Here is a 19,903-nt window from a genome sequence, read left to right on the forward strand (position 1 = left end):
ATCTGCATCTACGCTATATGAAACTTCTGTTCAGTCAAAATGTATGCATTTTTTAATGTATTAATTATTATCATCATTACCCACGCAGTTGATTTCACTATGAACTGTGGTTATCATTTGACTGTAAGTTTAGGTTTTTTCTTATCAACATTTCTCAGCTAAAAATTTTGTCACCACAAATGTCATGAGATATCGTGTCTGCCTTACTTCCATTTCAAAGACGTCACTCATTCTCAGAATATTGTCAGATTATTGTAGGCAAAAAATATGTTTTCAATTTGATAAAAAAGTTTGGACCTTAAAAGATAGCCAGCAGCTAAATTTGCCCACTGGATAGTCATATAGTTACCCCTGACATTTCAGTCAATTATTCTGTAGCAGTAAGCATCATGTTTATAATGATTGAAACTACAATCATAATATGTTCGATGCAGTTAACCATGTCCTCTCAAATGTTAAGAGAAGTTTTCATGTATAAAACAAACCTTACCCGGAGGGCTTGTGATCAAATATTTCTTGATAACAGAATTCCTTGAATTTAGGGAACTCCCTTGAAAGCACTGATTGTGCATTATCACTTGCAAATGCTTGCCAGTTTTCATGATCATGGTGTAACATATCTGCTGTTTCCACTGATATACCATGCTGTGTGTTGCTTGAAACTCTGAAGGGAATGTGTACAACTGTGTTTGTGAACTTTATGTAGTGCAGGAAATATGTGTAAAACGTTGAACATTATTTTTGTGGAATTGTTGAACAGGTGAAACATTGGTGAATGTGTATACCATAACTTTCATGACTTTATCAATGATTTCCTTTTGTTGAAATGACTTTGTTCGAGAACTTTTATTTGTGTACATAGAGAGTCACATCTTTTAACCCTACGATTTGAAAAATTGATTATTCGTCATTACAAGCTACATGTGCAAAGTTCCAAATATTTTTCAGAATATTTGAGAATTTTGATTAGAATCCACCACATCTAAACCCTTTATCAAAATTCAATGTTAAACTTTGAATCAGATATAAATAATTAAGTTTTTCAAAAGAATATGAGTAGTCAATAATTATTAAGTTGTTGTCTAACTGAATATTTTGTTTGTCTTGCAGGATTTGCAAGCTGAGATAGATGCCCACCAGAATGCCTTCTCAACTCTCAATGACACAGGCACAAGAATTCTACGCAGTATTGAAATTCACGAAGATGCTACTATGCTACAAAGACGTCTGGATGACATGAATGAAAGATGGACAAATGTACGGATGAAATCTATTGAAATAAGGTCAGTGGAAAGTTCATTTCATCATAGTACAAACACACCAATCAAAGGCGAAATGCACATTTCATTGTAGTTTTAAATCTTTACAGTCCATGGTTTTACGTAATGCAGTGTAGAATTGGAGTTTTGCACTGAAAAATCACGGTTTAATATTTATTGAAAGAAAAAAGAACTGGAAGTATCTCGAAGTAGTAACAATGTCTGAAATAATGGCCACTGCAGTTACTGTGATATCAATCCCCATACCAACTATAGTTTGGAGTAACAGCTGATGTAGACGTAATGGAGACCAAGTAATAGTTTCCAAATTGTGTGAAAAAGGCACTCATCTGAGTCATTTCCCTTTAACAAACAAAATTAGGACAAGACTTGAGTGCAATGCAGAAGACTGGACAGGTCAAATCCTGACAATACAAGAACTGCTCGACTGGATTGCAAGGAAAGAGGAAGAACTTAAACAACAGCAGCCAGTCGGTGGAGATCTCAACACTGTACAACAGCAGAGTGATGACCATAAAATTTTCATCAACTTACTTGAAAACAAACAACCGGTGGTGGAAAATACACTGGCTACAGGACAAGGCATAGTGGCTGATAAAGGAGACGGAACAGATACAACTCCAGGTGAGGAGAAACAAACTATAACCTTTGGATATCACTGATCTGAAGTCTGCTCTGATCTTACTTGCATCTGCAATACTGATATACTGATGATGTCATTCCTAGTAGATACTGAATATTACATATTTTAAAAAAAATGTGAAAGTTGATACAGTGAGTCAAGGGCTAACCTCAAATCTCACGCCCACACCCATTTCCCTGTAGTTGGTCCAACTTCTTCATTGCAGACATTTGGATGTTACCAAACGTAGGCAGTAAAGTGCAGCAGAAGTCTTTCGATCACTGAATGTGCATAATCTCTGTCAGGAGGATTACTTCGTTGAAACAAAAACTTGTTGATATCAGATTTGGCAAGTGTACCAAAACAGGTAATAATTGATTGTATTCCCCATTCTTTTCATTCTCCCTTCTTCCAGGTGACAGACCTGATGCCTCTCCAGACTCACTCAGGAATCTAAAGAACCAGCTTGATTTGCTGTCAGACAGGTGGAATCACCTCAACAACCAATCGGATGAATGGCAGAAACGTATCAATGAAGTCATGACCGTGAGTAGAGTCACCTGAACTGATTCTAAATCAGAAACTCCGAGGGGGCAGTGATTATCTGACTTAAACTACATGGCCACAATTATCACATAGCCCACTGGATGTGTTAGCTCCTATATTTGACAATGGTTGTTACCATTGGGTTCTGCAGATCCAACCAGTCTTTGTTTCCAGTTTGAAGTCAACAGATAAAATCAATTGTGATCAATAATGATTTGCATATTGTGAAGGTGTCACCTTGTCATGTTTTTGCATGTCTAATATTCATCTTTGATTTCCAAACCTGCTGCCAAAAATCACTTTGTGAGTTAGCATGGAGGGCTTTGAAGTAAAAGTCTGTGGTTTTGAATTCTGGTGTGGGTGGTGTTAATGTGGGCATTGGCGGTTTTGCTACATTGAAAAAAGTCATAGGCAGTAGGGAATGAGGACTCAGCAGATGTGAAGTATCATCGTCATTGAAAAATGGAGACAAAACTTTTTCTACCACTCAAACACGAAACATACAAAATATAGTATAGTCAGCATCTGACAGAAACGCCACAAATTGAGGAATTTGTAAAAATAAACACAGCTGAGAATAATACTTGTCTGATATAGGGAGTGTGGTTTAAATTTAATGAGTTTTATGTACTTCCTTTTTTGGTGGAGACGAGAAATCATATCAGAAAGACTGATAAAAAAAATTTTTTTTGCTCTTACAGAAAATGTCAGCATTCCATCATGCAATGGATGATCTCAGTGTAAAATTACATGAAGCTGAAGCTCAGAAGTTACTATGGCAACCCGTTGGTGACATCATCATCGACAGCTTGCCACAGCACATAGAAGAAGTTAAAGTGAGTGTTACATACCTATACTTTATTTTTTCTTTAAAAACGGTGTTTATCAGGCTAATATGCACTTGCAAATGTTGTAGTTCAGGGTTTTAAATGTAATGCTCAGGAGGGAATTTATATGGAAGTCGATGTGAAAAAGGCAAATTAAATGAATGCATGACTGTAAAGGGAATTTAGTTAATTCATATGACTGTTAAGTTGTTGGAAGTGAAAATTAGAATGATTGAAGAGAATAGCTGACGGGTGTAAGATAGCGGAGGTTTAAAATGACCTTTGAACCAACTGTCGTGTATTTGTATTTGTTTGCAACAGCGCTACCAAGACCAGATTACACCACTACAGGGCAATGTGGACCATGTCAATGAACTGGCCCAGCAGTTCCCCACAATTGATGTCACACTGAGCAACATCAACAAGAGTCGTATCGAAGATCTCCACTTGAGATGGAAGTTACTACAAGTGTCTGTGGATGAGAGATTTAAACAGCTTCATGATGCACAAAGGGATTTTGGACCCAACTCACAGCATTTCTTGTCAGGTTAGTCTTCAAATCCATACAAATCAAGAGTTAGAACCCCTTGTAGATTAATGGTATCATCCCACCCAACTCACAGCATTTCTTGTCAGGTCAGTCTTCAAATCCATACAAATCAAGAGCTAGAACCCCTTGTAGATTAATGGTATCATCCCATCCAACTCACAGCATTTCTTGTCAGGTTAGTCTTCAAATCCATACAAATCAAGAGCTAGAACCCCTTGTAGATTAATGGTATCATCCCACCCAACTCACAGCATTTCTTGTCAGGTTAGTCTTCAAATCCATACAAATCAAGAGCTAGAACCCCTTGTAGATTAATGGTATCATCCCACCCAACTCACAGCATTTCTTGTCAAGTTAGCGTTTAAATCCCCACAGATCAAGTATTAATACCCCCTTTAGATTAATGGCATCATCCAACTCTTGTAACTGACAGTTAGGGTACATCACCTGAACAAGACAGTCTTAAATGACATCCGCCTTAATTGACGGATCTTTACATCTCATACTTTAAAGACAATTGAACAATGGGATGCACTGGTCTGTGAAGCTGTGATGTGCATCTTGTGTAAGCACAATTCATCTGCAAATTAGACAGATAAAAATAGCAAGCAATTTTGTGTAATGAAGAGTGACACAGGAAGTAGAAGTGAGAGATCAGGGTCACATCTTGTTTAGTCCACACTTCAATGAGGAATTGTGTAACCACTTATAAAGGGGGATTTCATGTGGCTAGAAAAACAACTTTGATGTCACTGGGCATGTCAGACTTCATAAGCATTATGACGCTAGGGTACACAGAGAAATACTGGTATGACCGAAAAATATGAACTCTTTATAGAATCAGCCTTTGACCCTCAAGTCCTGAAGTTTATCAAGGAGCCAATTTCATCACTCCTTCCGTCTCTGAAAGAGTGTTTCAGTCCATCTGTTCCCTGCCCCCCAAAAATGAACTCTTTGTGGAACCATTTCACAGTTGTTAGATTTTAATAGAAAACATTGCATCTAGACATTAGACAACAGTATTAGAGAGCAAGGAATATTTCATCTATTAGATGATTTTGGAATGTTTATTCTTCGTTCTGTGTTCTTTTTTATCAGCTTCGGTGAAACAGCCGTGGGAGAGAGCTGTGGCGGGAAACAAAGTTCCATACTTCATCAAGTAAGTCTGGCACTCACAAGGGAGATAACCATAAAGATATGACATATTTAATGATTTTAATTTTGCAAATATTTTGGAATTTTCATCACATATAGCATAGGGCTAAATGGCATGATGGTGAGGCAATACCCATTGTTTTAGCAGGCAAGCATTGTGTGAAATGAAAGTTGTACAAATTTTAGGAATCTTCCAAATAATGTAACATTCATATTCCTGTTGCGATGCTTTCTGTCTGTCTAAATTAAAACAAAGAATATATTATACTTGTCCAAAAGATGACCACCCTAACGCATCTGCAGAGACTTGAATTTGTAGGGCTGATACTGTAATACCACATCAACTTTTGTGAATGTTACAGTAAACTGTATTATCTTTCCGTGCGCGTGTGTTGAAATATAATAGCAACATCGTTTACTCATGGTAAAGCTTTGATTGAAATATGATGCATTCCTAGTGTAATCTTGCTATTTATTTGTGTTTTAAAACTTGTAACATTTTGTGTTAACAGTACTGAGATGGGTTATTCCATTCATAAACTAACCAGGGGTGTCTTTAAATTGTATTTACAGTCATTCAACAGAGACAACTCACTGGGACCACCCTAGTGTTACTGAGCTGTACCAAAACATGGCTGACCTAAACGATGTCAGGTTTTCAGCCTACAGGACAGCCATGAAACTCAGGCGACTCCAGAAAGCTCTGTGCAGTAAGTGATCATTCCTGCTTCCCCTCTCACAGAAAATACTCCTACATCTGTTTGGATAGAAATGTTTGAAAACTCACTTTCACTCAGTAAATAGACCCATGGAGATAAGTGTGCCTTAGTGGTAGATGTTGGATTGATCAGTGAAGGCGATGTGACTGCAAAGTGTGCTTTAGTGATACAAATATTGATCAAATCAGTGTTTGTAAAATGATAATCTAGTGTTGGTCAATGATATATTGTTAAGGGATTGGCAGTGGTAATAATTTCATAGATAAATGACAGTAAACAATTTTTTTGGATCATTGACAGATGTTACACTGTCATTGGTTAATGATAAATAGCAATGTTGTGGATCAATGACAAATACTGCTTTCGTAGATCAGTGTTGCGATAACAATCATGGAATGGTGATAGATATTAAAGGGACAAAATCGCCCAATTATTCATGAATTTTGCTTGACATGAGATACTACTTATATTGTTTGACATGTTGGAAGATACTGAATGAATGGGTGACCATGCATATATTCAACCCCGGTTTTAGACACGATAAACGAAATCATCGCAAAAATGAACTAATGGTCATGACCATTAATTCATTTTCGCGATGGTTTCATGTATCGTGTCTAAAACCGGGGTCGAATATATGCATGGTCACCCATTCATTCAGTATCTTTCAACATGTCAAACAATATAAGTAGTATCTCGTATCAAACAAAATTCACGAAAAAATGAGCGACTTTGTCCCTTTAAACAATGTCATGAATCAATGATAGATGGCCATGACTCAATGATTGAGAATAGAAATTGTAGATCAATGACAGATATTACTCAATTACGGATCAATGAAAAGAAACAGTATTATATCATAATTTCAGATATTTAAATCATGGCTTAATGACCTGACTATAGTAACACATCACAATATAAAGCAATTTAAAATTTAAACATTTTCTTTCCATTTTACAGTGGACTTACTCAACATGAACAATGCTATTGATGCCTTTGATCAACATGGCTTACGAACACAGAATGATAAATTAATGGATGTGATGGAAATGATCAACATCCTGACCAGCATGTATGACAATCTAGCAGTTGACAATCCACAACTAGTCAATGTACCGCTGTGTGTGGATATGTGTCTTAACTGGCTTCTCAATGTCTATGATAGGTGAGTGACTGGCTTATTTTCTCAAAATATATCAAAATCAAAATTTGCGGTATTTAAAATTTTTAACAAACTTGCTAAATTCAAACCAAAATTTTGTTGAAAATTACAGTGAAATAGAAAATCTATATTCTTTCAGTGTAACGAAGCTTCTGTTTTTATTATGACCCTGTTGCTTATTCAACCAAAATCATCCAACCTATGGCGTAAAGATATTTGAAGTTGATAATTGGAAGACATATGTCACTTTTCTCATCATCAGGTATAATGCACATACAGCTTCACATTTTTGACATAACTTTGGAGTGGTTACACAAATCCTGCTGGCAAATGAAGCGTCAGATTTGTGTCTGTAGATAATGCCTGTGGCGTCTATGATAGTCTTAATGAACATGGTATTTTAGTTCTATAAAATATATTGTTAGTTTTGTGATTTTACAGTTGGCTGGCCCATAACGTTCTGATCTCTAACCTTGTGACTCTGTTTTTTTTCTGCCCAACAGTGGAAGAAGTGGCAAAATTCGTGTATTGTCTTTTAAAGTGGCCATCATTTCTATGTGTAAAGCACATTTAGAAGACAAGTACAGATGTAAGTAGACAAGATATTTCACCCAAGTAAAAAGTAATTACAAATAGTACAAAGATAGTATGTCAACAAATCATTATGCCCCCTAGCCTAATACGCTCTCAGGAATTTCTAATCTGAATTCATGATTTTCAGCTGAACATTGTCGATGTTTGATTTCAAGAAAATCACACTTAAACAGACAGTATTTCAACACTTGAAATACAAATCAGTCTATGTAATTAATACCTGTTATGTATTAGCAGTTACCCATCAATATCAATAGTTATTGTACAGTGTACAAAAACCTGAATTGTATTTATCATCACATACTTACAGGATCTCACTTTCTTGCCAGCTTTTGTACTTCATTTAAAACAGAATATGTTAGATCAGTTTGTCTTCACATAATCATGTGAGGATCTGTTTACCCTGTTAAGGCAGTATGCGCCTGGAAAGTGAAAGACTTTAACTTTTGCTTAAACTTTCTATAATGGAACTTTAAATCATTCATTCTCTTTCAAAATCAAGCGTAAAATCAGGGGTTGCCATGCAAACTTTGGTTCTAGAGAAACTTATTGTGCAGAATTTCCAAAGACTTTAAATTCAAATTGGCTGCCATCCTTCTATGAACTCAAAGGGGAAAATTATATTTTTGATTTTCACAGAAGTAAGCCAGTGAAAACTTAAGTTTTCCCATGAGCTTGAAAACAAGCCCAACAAGTGGTAGACCAAAAAAATTTCTGTGAAAGTTTGAGAACCCGAATATCTGTCCCTGAGATGCATTCTACCTTAAATTTGTAAGATGATGATTTAGGTATGTTTTACCCTTTCATCTTGCAGATATGTTCCGTTTAGTTGCTGGTGCTAATAACTATGTGGATCAGAGAGGTTTGGGTCTACTGCTACACGATACAATACAAATACCAAAACAGCTCGGAGAGGTTGCCTCATTTGGTGGCAGCAATATCGAGCCAAGTGTCAGAAGTTGCTTCCAAATGGTAAGCAGACTATTGTTTATCAGCTTAGTTTTGTATCTTGTCAGCAAATCTCTCCAAGTATCATCAACTTCACAACTGCACTCTGTTACCATTTGAGTATTTTATGGTAATAAGTTTAATGTTACAAATAATGAAAACAAATCATAATTTGCAATTGTTTCAGTTCTCAAGCATGCTTTCATAACATGGCGCTCCCCACTGATTATAAAGGGAGTCATTATACTCCAGTTTCATCCCTATAGTAAAGGCCAAATATGTCATCAGGGTTTGACAAAGTCTAAAGTGAAAAAAGTTAAATGCATAAATAAATTCAACTTCTTCCAAGTTAACCTTTCGTCTGTGAACACTGATAAATGATTCATGACCTACAAAGAATATTTGTTTATTTAATCTTTATTTAAAGAGGGTTAAAAGTTGCTTACAGGATACCCGGGCTAATCTTCCACAGGGCCCTCTATGACTTGTCCTATGTAAATGTCATTGCATTCATACACAGATGGATATTGTAGTAACATTTACAGAATTATCTACTGCCCCTGACAAAAAAGGTCTGCAAATTTTGCAAGCTGCTGAGATAATGAGCATGTCAGGGTACTGTTAATTTTGAGTTTCACAAAATATCTAATACACTGTATCATTTGAATTATCTCTCTAGGCTAATGGCAAGCCAGAAATTTCATCGCCACACTTCCTTGATTGGATGAAGAAAGAACCACAGTCATTAGTATGGATGCCAGTTGTGCACCGTCTGGCTGCCGCTGAAACTGCCAAGCACCAATCAAAGTGCAATGTCTGTAAAGAGTGTCCAATTGTTGGCTTCCGTTATCGATGTTTGAAATGTTTCAATTTTGACATGTGTCAGGTCAGTGGCCCACTTTTACACTTCTCCTAGTTTGAAGTAAAATGTTTTAGTATGACCTGCATTCTCTAAACCCTTTCTCTATACAGCAAGTTTTTACAAAGGCCAAGCATCTTGTTTACAAAACAGTTTAATTCCTTTCAGGTTTTTATACAGTCACTACTTTCTAAAGTCTGTTAAATGTAAACTGAATGAAAGTAGGGCTGTATCGTGATCAACAATACTGCTATAGTCAAAATCTTGACCAACTCTGAGTCAAATCTGTACTTTGAAGATGAAAGACAAGATATTCAACATCGGCATCAACAGTGTTACATCATCTTTACTGATAGGTTTGCAATGTGTTAATGATTTCTGAAACCCAACACCATTTGACATCTTCTGTTTGTCTTCAAATTACAGAGTTGCTTTTTTTCTGGTCGTAAGGGGAAAGGACATAGATTGTCACATCCAATGCAAGAATACTGTTCGGCTGTAAGTATATTAAATTACTATATGTAAATGTTAAAATTAAATTATGTAAATATTAAACGTGAAATCACTACAATCACTTATGTTTATTCCCAATTCGGATGAAAATTTACAAACCCATCAGGATCTAATGCAGCAGTGTGGTACCAGAAGACATTGTGTCTTTACTTTAAGCTTGCATCGAACTGAAAGAAACCAAAAATATGAACATGAAGATTTTGTAGAGCATAAGACATGAAACACCAGATCCAAATAGATACTGATCTAGTCATCCTTGAACTGTACATCATAGAAATCAAAAGTTTAAAGATGTTTGATATATTTCCTTTGCAGTCCACATCAGGGGAGGATGTTAGGGACTTTGCCAAGGTTGTACGCAATAAATTCAAGTCAAAGCGACACTTACAGAAACACCCGAGGATAGGATATCTTCCAGTTCAGACTGTCCTCGAAGGAGATGACCTAGAAACGTAAGTTTGTGCCCAACATTTAAACTTGTTTTCACAAGCTTGTTCAAATGGGTGATACTTGATATCCGCAAAGATAAAATGCATGTTATTTCTTTCAAACATATACTTAATAAATTTCTTGCAAGCATTGAATACAGAACTCGTTGTAGCTGCAGTGTATATAGCAGTAGCCTGACATGTGGCTGTTTTCTATTTGTTTTCAAACAGTCCTGCACCTTCACCTCAACAAGTTGTTTCTCAGGATATGCACACAAGACTAGAACTTTATGCTTCCAGGTGAGTGGCGCTTTTAAAACATGTGACAATGATACCATCCAATCACAAGCTTTTGTCAGTCAAAGTTTCCAAATGTGCATTTATGCAGATGAGATTCAGCAAGGATTACATTTAAAATTCAGTGAATTTTCACTAGTATCTTTCCTTATACATGATTACTTTAGTGGTCAACTGTACTTTATTTAGCATGCTTATATACAGGACTCTTCATATTACTTCAGGTTAGCCGAAGTTGAACAAACCCAGACCCAGCTGAACACCACTCCATCGGACCTGTAAGTATAAAACTGTTATGCACTATCAACGTGGGCATCCATGTGATGTTTTGTTTAATCAGTTAAACTCCAGAGGGCAGCCTACCACTCTTGTATTTCAGCTACTTTTTTATTTCAATGCATTTAAATGTTCGGGTAGAGTGTGCCATAAGGACAGACATTTGGATAAAAAGTTTTACAACTCGTAGCTGATCTCCTACTCATATAGGCTCAGTTTGAAGCTTGTCTGTAGTAAATTAAGTTTTCTCCTACTTGTCTTTGTGAAAAAACAATGCAATTTTTTTTCCATAGAGTTAAACACAGTTTGTAGCAGCCATTTTGAATTTCAAATGTCAGAAAATTTTAGGTAGTTTTCTTCTCCAATCCAAAAATATGCACATCAATCCCTGACTTTTATTGTTGAGTATGAATGAAATTGGTTTCAAGTTTCTGTATTACGATTTTAGCACAAGAATTATGTATACATGGTCCATAGTGCTGTATGAATATCTTCTAATACTCATAAACAAGACTTTTCTCATGAACTCCAAATCTTTGTGACTGTGTGGGAGCCCACGCAAGTGCACTTTTAATTGTTTGTTCATTATTTCCTTATTCCAGTGAAGATGAACATCAGCTAATAGCCCAATACTGCCAGAGTTTAGGAGGAGATGCCTCTGCTGTGGTAAGTGAAAAAAACAAATAGTTGACCTGTGATCTAATCTCAGTATACCTTGAACCCTATCACATGACTTACACTGCACAGCCTTCACTTTACACAATACTGTGTTTTACTGTAGCATCATATACATGTATTAGTAGATTATAATCAAGCTTGAGTGAAAGTATGTTTTTTACAAATTCTCAGTTGGTGAATTAGAAACTGGCAAAATATGAACACTTGTTGCCAATAATTGCAAAGTCAGTGGCACATATCAGCATGGATTTGTATTTCCCAACAGTATTAGGAAATTGGTAGAGTCATTTCAGACCACAATTTGAAAACACTACAGTTTTGAAGCCTCAGGCCAGTAGCTGTATTCCATTGATTGAAAACATGAAGTGAATTTGCTAAAATCCATATGAATCTATGAGTTTAGTCCACTTTATTAAAATCATTATTTACATGTTTGGTTATCTCCAGCCAAGAAGCCCTGCGCAAATAGTTTGCACCATTGATGCAGAACAAAGGTCAGAACTAGAAAAATCAATCACAGATCTGGAAGAAGAGAACAAGTAAGTATACCACCCATCAGTTCCCATCTATCCCCATTTGATGCACCACTGACTGAAAAATGTCCTCTTGGACTCAAGTAAATTTTGCATTTTACATGTGTATCAGTATGGGGCTGACTCAAGGAATTTCAAGAAATCCCTACACTGACTCAAGGAGTTCAGAAATGTTCAAAGTTACAGTACACCTTGTTTATCATTTACTAGATCGGGATAAAAAGGTGTTAAAAGTATCCGTGCAGATTTACACAAGTTACTATCATGACATTAGTCATGCAAAGTTCCAAAGTTACAGAAATCATAACAGTGAGAATATGGATTTGTTTTTGTACTTCCCCTTTTTACAGACTTTGCTGACTATAATATTTTAATATTGTGTAATCAACTTAATACCAATACTACACAAATGACAACTATTATTTACTGGTTTTACATAATTAATGTTTTTTTGTCCAAATAACGATAATCAGTTAACAGCTCGCAAAAGAGAATAAAAAACAGAAAAGACAGAGACAGTAATAGGTTAAACAAAAACAGCTTAATGGCTTATCGTATAAAAATAACTGTAAGCCACAACACCTGAGAGAACAGTATCTATACCCAGAGAGAAGTGTTGATTTTTGTCATCAGAAATGGTTACATAGGATGGTATATTCTAGTCTAACATTTAGTGATAAAGGTGCAGTATATGATGATAGAAAAAGTATCCAAAAATACAGAATGCAGTTTTACATGGGGGTAGGAAATAACCTGCCATCTTTACCTGGTTCTATCCATCTCTCCATAGACAATTACAAAGCGAATATGAAAGACTGAAAGCACTACGCAGGGAGCAGTTAGAGAACAGGATGGACTTTGCAGCTCTGGATGCTGAGCCATCCTCTCCAACCAGAGATGCAGAATTGGTTGCTGAGGCCAAATTGCTTCGGCAGCACAAGGGACGTCTTGAAGCAAGGATGCAGATCTTAGAGGATCACAATAGACAGTTAGAAGCTCAGTTACAAAGATTACGACAACTTCTTGAACAGGTAACAGTCTCTTATATTGATTGCATTTTTACTAGTACATTCATTTGTAGCTCAAGTTCACAAAGTGAGCTTAAAATGAATTACTAATTTGTATACTTAATTTTTTTCAGTCAACGCTCTGCCTAATGAGTATTGCTTGTGACGTTGATCATAACAGTTCTAATGAAGTTGCAAAATTAATGGAAATAATGCCAGAGAAAAATGTCAATTAACAGACAACTGCAACATATACTGAAACATTTTCCATTCATCTCTGGTTGTGGAAAGTAACATGTCAGATTTTATATTTTGAAGTCCAAGAAAATTCAACATTATTAGATGAAAAGAGGCTGAACATAATATATGTAACACTGCACATGAGTTTGTGCAATAAACTTTCATTAAAGCTGTCTCACGTACAAGCATGTAATATTTAAGCAATAAAGTACACCCAGCGACAGTATACCACAAGATTTTGACCAGTTCACGACATATATGCATGAGCAATAGCGAGTGCATATATGAAGTGAACTGGTCAAAATCGAGTGGTATACCATCACTGGGTGTGATTTATTGCTATTATATCATAACAGTATATTGAAATTCTGGGGTGGAACGTCAAAAACGGATTTTTTCTCAAGCTGAGAGCTTGCGCATAAGCCAGCTGTGGTATATCGCCAATATACCACGGTTCTTTTTGCATCTCGACCAATCAGATCACTGTATTTGTGCCATCAATATACTGGTATGATATAATTACAAATATTGCCACATGTACTGGTTGTATACCTGAAGGCAGTTGCAAAAATTGAGTTCCTTGGTTTAGAATTCTGCCCCTGTTTAGAGAAATGCTATTTTAATCAAATATGTAACAACAATATATTAAATAAAATGGTAGTGTATTGGGCCAGGTCCTCTTGTCGTCACATCTCTGTAGGTTTGACTCACAAAAAATATACAAAGCTGATTTCTGTATGTGATGCATTTTATAACAGAAATATTTTTGTGCATGAGATTATGTAATACATTTTAAGTAACATATTGCTTAATCTCTCTCTCTCTCTCTCTCTATAGCCTCAGGATAGAGGTAACCAATCTCAGGCATCATCCCAGCAGACAACACCTGCCATAACACCGACATCATCCATTGGTTCATTACCAGGTGGTAATACTGGAACACATCCATCCAGGTCACGTCTCACAAGGCTTGATGCACCCAAAATTACGAATGGTGCTTCAACAAGTGATGGAGACAGTGATAATCAAGGTTAGAAACAAATTTCAATCAGAACTTATGTTAGAAAAGTATCTTCACAAAGTGACAATAAATGCAATATTTCTTTTCATTGTGGTTAAGTAACCCACTGCAAAAGTATGTGTGTTCTTTTATACTTCTGAATTAGAGTATCTTAATTTTTTTCTGAACATCAGCAGATCTACTTCATGATGCAAAAAATTGATATTTGGATATAAATTCATATTTACTGTAAGTGCTACGACCTTAGTCAGTGATAAACATTGTCAATACTTTGATGACAAGTTTAGCAGCGGGATGTATTTGATTCATTGCAAGGGTTGGGTTAAAATCTAAGTTGATTTACCGGGTAATTTGAGAGCTGAGACATTGATTTCCTCCCAAAGACAGTTACAATTGTTGTAAAGTTTGTATGGTAGACATATCAGGTAATTTTCTGCACAAAATTTTAATAAAGGGATTGTATTCAATGTGATCTAGAAATTATTACTGTTTCCCACCACATTTCCCTTAAGTTCAGTTAAATTCATGAATGCTTAATGTAACACAATTTTTAAATTCTCTCGTTTTGCCTGGTATGGAACCCTGTACTATCTTTCTAAAACTTTTCATCAAGAATCATCTTAAAGGTTCTTTTATCCTTCTTTCCATTCCCACTGTTTTACCTTTTTCATGTATCCTTATTTGCTTGTACATCAACGTATCATATTCTGAAATCCATGGGCATTTTTAATGAGTTGAAATGACCCCCTCCCTTTGCCCCAACCATCTGCCCCCTCCCTCTGACTAACTCAACCCCATTCATGTATTTATTACCAGGAGAGGAATACTCAACTCAAACCCCACCACCATTTAAAGATGATTCTCAGTATTACTTTAACAATAAGACTGCTGCAACGACTGACCTACAAGATGTCATGAGAGAAATTAACGATTCATTCCCATCAGATAAGACCACCTCAGGTCAGTAACCCCTCCTAGTCCTCTAAAGTAATGCTCCCCCCTCACCCCTGTTGTCAGTAATAAGAACTGTCCAGGGTATACCCATGAAGTGATATTCATGTTCCTATTACCCATCTCCCCCTTGATGTAGTGGAACAGTCAGGTTTGTACCATGTACCATTAACACTCTGTACTCACCAACCTTTTGCAGTAGTGTTGTAAAGTGTGTAAGCCTTGTATTAAGTCTTTTTCCTTCAGTACTGTAGCCTAGATAGGGCATGATAAAGATAATACAGCAATTAGTCATACCTGAGTTACTAACCTACTTGATTTAGATTTTCTATACAGTTGTCCTTTTTTCGAAATCAATTTACCATCAAATCTCTCTTACATTTGATGAACTTGTAGTGTAGTCTGTGGGTGTCAGTGTGATCTTGTTAATAGTAATCCTTTTGAACACCTGTAGAATGCTAGCTACATCTAGTGCTAGCCGTTTCCTGTCGTGAGATTAGCTTGTGTTGTGAAGCCATCCTTGCCCTTATGAAAAATACAGTAATAACAACAAAACAAAATTGAAAGAAACCACCCATGGAGAAATTCCTCATGGACTTGTATGATCTTTGCAGTCACAAGGCATGCTATTACTTAAGTTTCCGTCTGACATACCTGTTGCATGGATCTTGTTAAAGCATGGTTTATCATCTCATGCACTGAATTGTACACATTGGTCTGGGATCTCCACTGTTACTAAAAAAAACCAGTTTTTGTATCCTTTGTAAGGCTTTTAAATCAGTTAGGAACCTCTGATTGGATTGAAGATATTTGAGAATCTTTCTTTTAATAAGTTTATAACATCACAGTATGAAATTTTAGTGAAACACTAGAACTGCTATAGTCTTGTTTCCATGGTTACTACAGTAGAAAATAATGATGTTTTGTTTCTAATGTCTACTTTACAGGCAATAATAGTGTGGGCAATCTCTTCCATATGGCTGACAATGTGGGTAAAGCTGTCGGAAATCTGGTGACTGTCATGACAGATGAAGAGAGAAGCGACAGTGAAGAATGAGCAATAAAGGCAAAGAAAGAAAAAAATTGGAAAAGTTGAAAAAAAATGTTTTATACTTTTCAAAAAAATATCACAATGAGAAATAAATATGGTAACTGAAATATGATGTCATAAAAAAACTGCAAATAGGAACTGCCCAACTTGGAATTCAAAGTGGGCATTGCCTGAGGTATCAAGTGAAAGGTCATAGGTCGTAGGTCATCCACATAGTTGCTATTATCAAAAGCCGTAGGCATTTTAGATGATAGTCACTTACTGTTACATGGTAGATATCCAGAATCAGCTGGAATTTTTTGTTTGTTTGTATGTTTATCATGTATGATGATTATCTCACAATATGCAATCGTATAAATTTAATTTGCTGTTTAAAGTTGATATGTCATGTAAAATCATACACTAACCCCCACGACTTAATATTGTGGCTGATATGATATTGACTGAAGTTATCTTCCAAAGGTAGTAAACTTTATGCAGATATGAATTTTTTTTATATTGTATTAGTTTTAGGCTGTGAATGTTCTTTTCCAGTGGTATGAAAATGGCACTGGGATAGTGATAGTGTAAAATTTATACCCGCCAGCATTATGGGATAGTGATTTACATAAAAACTAAAGACCATGGTGATTTGACACTAGGGGTTGACATGTCAGTTAACTTATACTAATTTTTATGTACATTCTAACGCACCAAAGATTTAGCAGACTATTAACAATAAGTATGTAAGTGAGACATAGAGCTACATTGTAAGTTGTAAGCTCACCAGTTTTTTTTTCCTACCTCCAAACCAAACATTGAGGGAAAATTTATTTACTTGAAATTAACCCAGCTTTCACAACTCAAGTGGAACGTATATTTATTGAACAACATTTGTGTCTTTTTAAACGCCTAACAAAACATCATCACATGGTTTTTGTGTATGCTGTTGTGAAAATTTAGGGAAATATGCTGCTTTAGACTTCATTCTTGTTCTTTACATTCATTCCAACAGAAGCTGTTCCGGTCACTACAATTCAGTTTTGTTAGTCATTGGGAGACAATTGCTATGTGAACAAACAAATCTTTTATATAATTGCCATGTACAGTAAAAGATGCCTTTTTTAAGTTCAGTAGAGACTTTAGAGTAAAGGGAATCATATTTTCTGTCAAAAGTGCTGTAAATTCTGCAAAAAATCAGCCCAGTTTGTTTTGATTTCATTAGTCTCCTGTAAAATGTGAAAAGTCTGTCAGAATTTAGACGTGAACACACAATGCTAGTCATACAGAATGACTTTTTTCTATCAGCCAAAATTCTGCTGTAAACTACAGTGCCACTTTCTGTCTTCATCTGGGTAACCACTTTGACCCTTTTGTCAACAAACTTTGGTTGAAATCTGTTGTTTTCCATTAGAGTGATAGAAACTATGTATGAAGAAATGGGGTTATGGGGTGAACTTCCCTTGCTTGGGTGTTTCTTTATGTTGGTTTGTTTTTTTCTTGTCCAAGTGACTGTGTTATGTATCATCAATAGTTAATAATATTATGAACATTGAAGTACAAAAGACAAGTAAATAGCAAATTGGAAACCTTACACAAATCATGTTAAATATATACGTTACTGTTCTAATTTTATATATTTACTCTTAAACTAATTTTTTGAAATTATTTTATATATTCTGTTTAACCTTCTAGAACCTCTTAACCTGCTGTATCTTGGAATCATCCTGGTGTTTTTTAGGCTGGCATGTTCCACTTTGCAGAGAAGATAGGGGTCAAAAGTGTAACTTTCCTACCAAGTTTCCTATACTCATTACTCAAATCTAATGTTAGGGTAACTTGTTAGCTTTGTACAACCATCAGTATATAATAAACTGACCTATCGTTGGATAATAGTCGTTATTTTGCAGTCTCTGTTATTTCAACCATCTTGTTATTTTCCTTCTTGGGGCCCACCCTCACAGAATTCATAATTTTCAGGAATCTATTGTGTTTCCATAGGTTAGACCTTTAAGGATATAGCTAAATTGTTCTTGATTGTTATCATATTTTTTTGTATACCAATCTGTGACGCACATCATGTGCATGAATCCAAAACACAATGTTGTTTAATTGTCAGGCTGCTGCACGTAAGCCCCATCATAATCTTAAATTTATCCCATAAGTTAATCATTTGCTCAGGAATATATAATCTGTAGAAGTCACTGAACCGATGTGTGGTAGAGCAGGTAATGGAAAAGTTCGATGGCCCTGTGCAAGAGTGATATAACTCATGTTTTGGTCAAAATTGAGTTTCTGATATGTTTTTGTTCAGGAATGTGAAATGCATCGTTTGTGTAAGTTAAAATAACTGATATTGCAATAGGGACTTGAGTTACCACCCTTTTGCACTAACGAGGACTTCCCAGCCTAACTGACAGGCCTTCTTTATCGCTGTTCAAAATTTTACTGCTTAAATAATCCCTAGCTAACCAAATGACGATGTGGTGAAAGTAGTTGAAAAGACGAAAATAAATCAATTGTGATTATCCATTTGTCAGTTCCCTATAAGAACCATTCATTATGTATGGCACAAGACCACTAATTAATGTCCCATAGGCCACAACAGTAGCGTTGAGCTCAATTTTCCTATTTTAAAACATTCAGCGGCACGAATCCTCTTAACAGGTGTTGGGTCAATGTCAGCTTGACTACTGATGAATTTTTCGTGTGGGCAATGCAAGTCCACGGAAATTTTGAGATAGCGATGAAAATAGCGCCCTCAGTGGTGTTTTTGACCAAATTCAGGCTTATTGTTGTGATTTTTATGGGCCCTAGAACTCCTCATATTACCACTGAATGATTTAGCCATTATTCATAACAGTCTGCATTTTGATTCAGGCAGAAAAATATCTTTACAAAAATTCTTGACATTAAAGTTCAAACTAAACAAGCATCCATGCCAGTATCAAAACATCAAGGTCTGCACTATTTTTCTTCCGAACTATCTTTGTGGGTAACAAACCCGGAAGTGAATTAGTGGTCTTGTGCCATATGTCCAATGTGGCTGACGTTACATCGCTTGTAGAAGAATATACAAAGAGTGTACGTTGAGAGAGTTGCATGTGTCAAATAATGATAGCGTTTTTGTAGTGTTTCGTAGTGCATCTACATTACCTTTGAAACAACAACAACACAATAGTTTTGGTCATTGAATTTTATTGGTCAAGAACAAAATGACTAATATAAACATAACGGCAATAAAAACAACCAGATAACTGGTTCCCCTGTGGTAATAACAGCTGGCCATGATAGCCTTACAGCCGACTATATGGTCAGTGGCTGACTTTTAACAAACCCCTGCATGCAGCCTGAAGCCAGAATGAATCAATCTGTGTCTTTAAATTGCTCTTTTGTGTGAATGTTCTACCACACTCTTTGCATTCATATGGCCTGTTATTACAGTCGGTCGGTATATGTGTTGTAAGAGGGCTCTTGTGTGCAAATGTCGGGCATTCATACAGGCTGACACTAGAATGCACCAATCTGTGCCCCTTTCACTGTAAATGTGTTACCACACACTTCACATTTCTAAGGTCTGATATGTGGATGGGTTAGCAAATGTGTCCTAAGGTAGAAGGAGCTTCGGGGACAGATATTTGGACTCTGAAATTTCTAAAATTCTTTT

General features: G+C 36.0%; 1 protein-coding gene across 26 annotated transcripts in view; it reads left to right on the plus strand.

The window, feature by feature from the left end:
* The window catches only part of LOC139141848 (dystrophin-like), a 281,115-nt gene extending 262,984 nt beyond the window's left edge, over positions 1-18,131 (plus strand). For 24 of the 26 annotated variants that reach the window (XM_070711564.1, XM_070711567.1, XM_070711563.1 and 21 more), the window contains 21 exons: positions 1,111-1,283; positions 1,642-1,904; positions 2,318-2,448; positions 3,150-3,284; positions 3,597-3,822; positions 4,924-4,984; positions 5,554-5,690; positions 6,660-6,864; positions 7,365-7,450; positions 8,270-8,427; positions 9,083-9,289; positions 9,689-9,760; positions 10,091-10,227; positions 10,435-10,503; positions 10,725-10,778; positions 11,379-11,442; positions 11,902-11,993; positions 12,778-13,018; positions 14,072-14,264; positions 15,072-15,215; positions 16,154-18,131. In XM_070711564.1, coding sequence (XP_070567665.1) covers positions 1,111-1,283; positions 1,642-1,904; positions 2,318-2,448; positions 3,150-3,284; positions 3,597-3,822; positions 4,924-4,984; positions 5,554-5,690; positions 6,660-6,864; positions 7,365-7,450; positions 8,270-8,427; positions 9,083-9,289; positions 9,689-9,760; positions 10,091-10,227; positions 10,435-10,503; positions 10,725-10,778; positions 11,379-11,442; positions 11,902-11,993; positions 12,778-13,018; positions 14,072-14,264; positions 15,072-15,215; positions 16,154-16,263 — 2,958 coding nt within the window. In that variant the 3' untranslated portion in view covers positions 16,264-18,131. The remainder of the gene's footprint in view (positions 1-1,110; positions 1,284-1,641; positions 1,905-2,317; positions 2,449-3,149; positions 3,285-3,596; positions 3,823-4,923; positions 4,985-5,553; positions 5,691-6,659; positions 6,865-7,364; positions 7,451-8,269; positions 8,428-9,082; positions 9,290-9,688; positions 9,761-10,090; positions 10,228-10,434; positions 10,504-10,724; positions 10,779-11,378; positions 11,443-11,901; positions 11,994-12,777; positions 13,019-14,071; positions 14,265-15,071; positions 15,216-16,153) is intronic. The other 2 variants (XM_070711569.1, XM_070711573.1) reach the window with 1 other exon arrangement.
* The last annotated feature ends 1,772 nt before the right edge of the window (positions 18,132-19,903 follow it).

This window comes from Ptychodera flava, chromosome 10 (assembly GCF_041260155.1).
Source record: "Ptychodera flava strain L36383 chromosome 10, AS_Pfla_20210202, whole genome shotgun sequence".
Lineage (NCBI taxonomy): Eukaryota > Metazoa > Hemichordata > Enteropneusta > Ptychoderidae > Ptychodera > Ptychodera flava.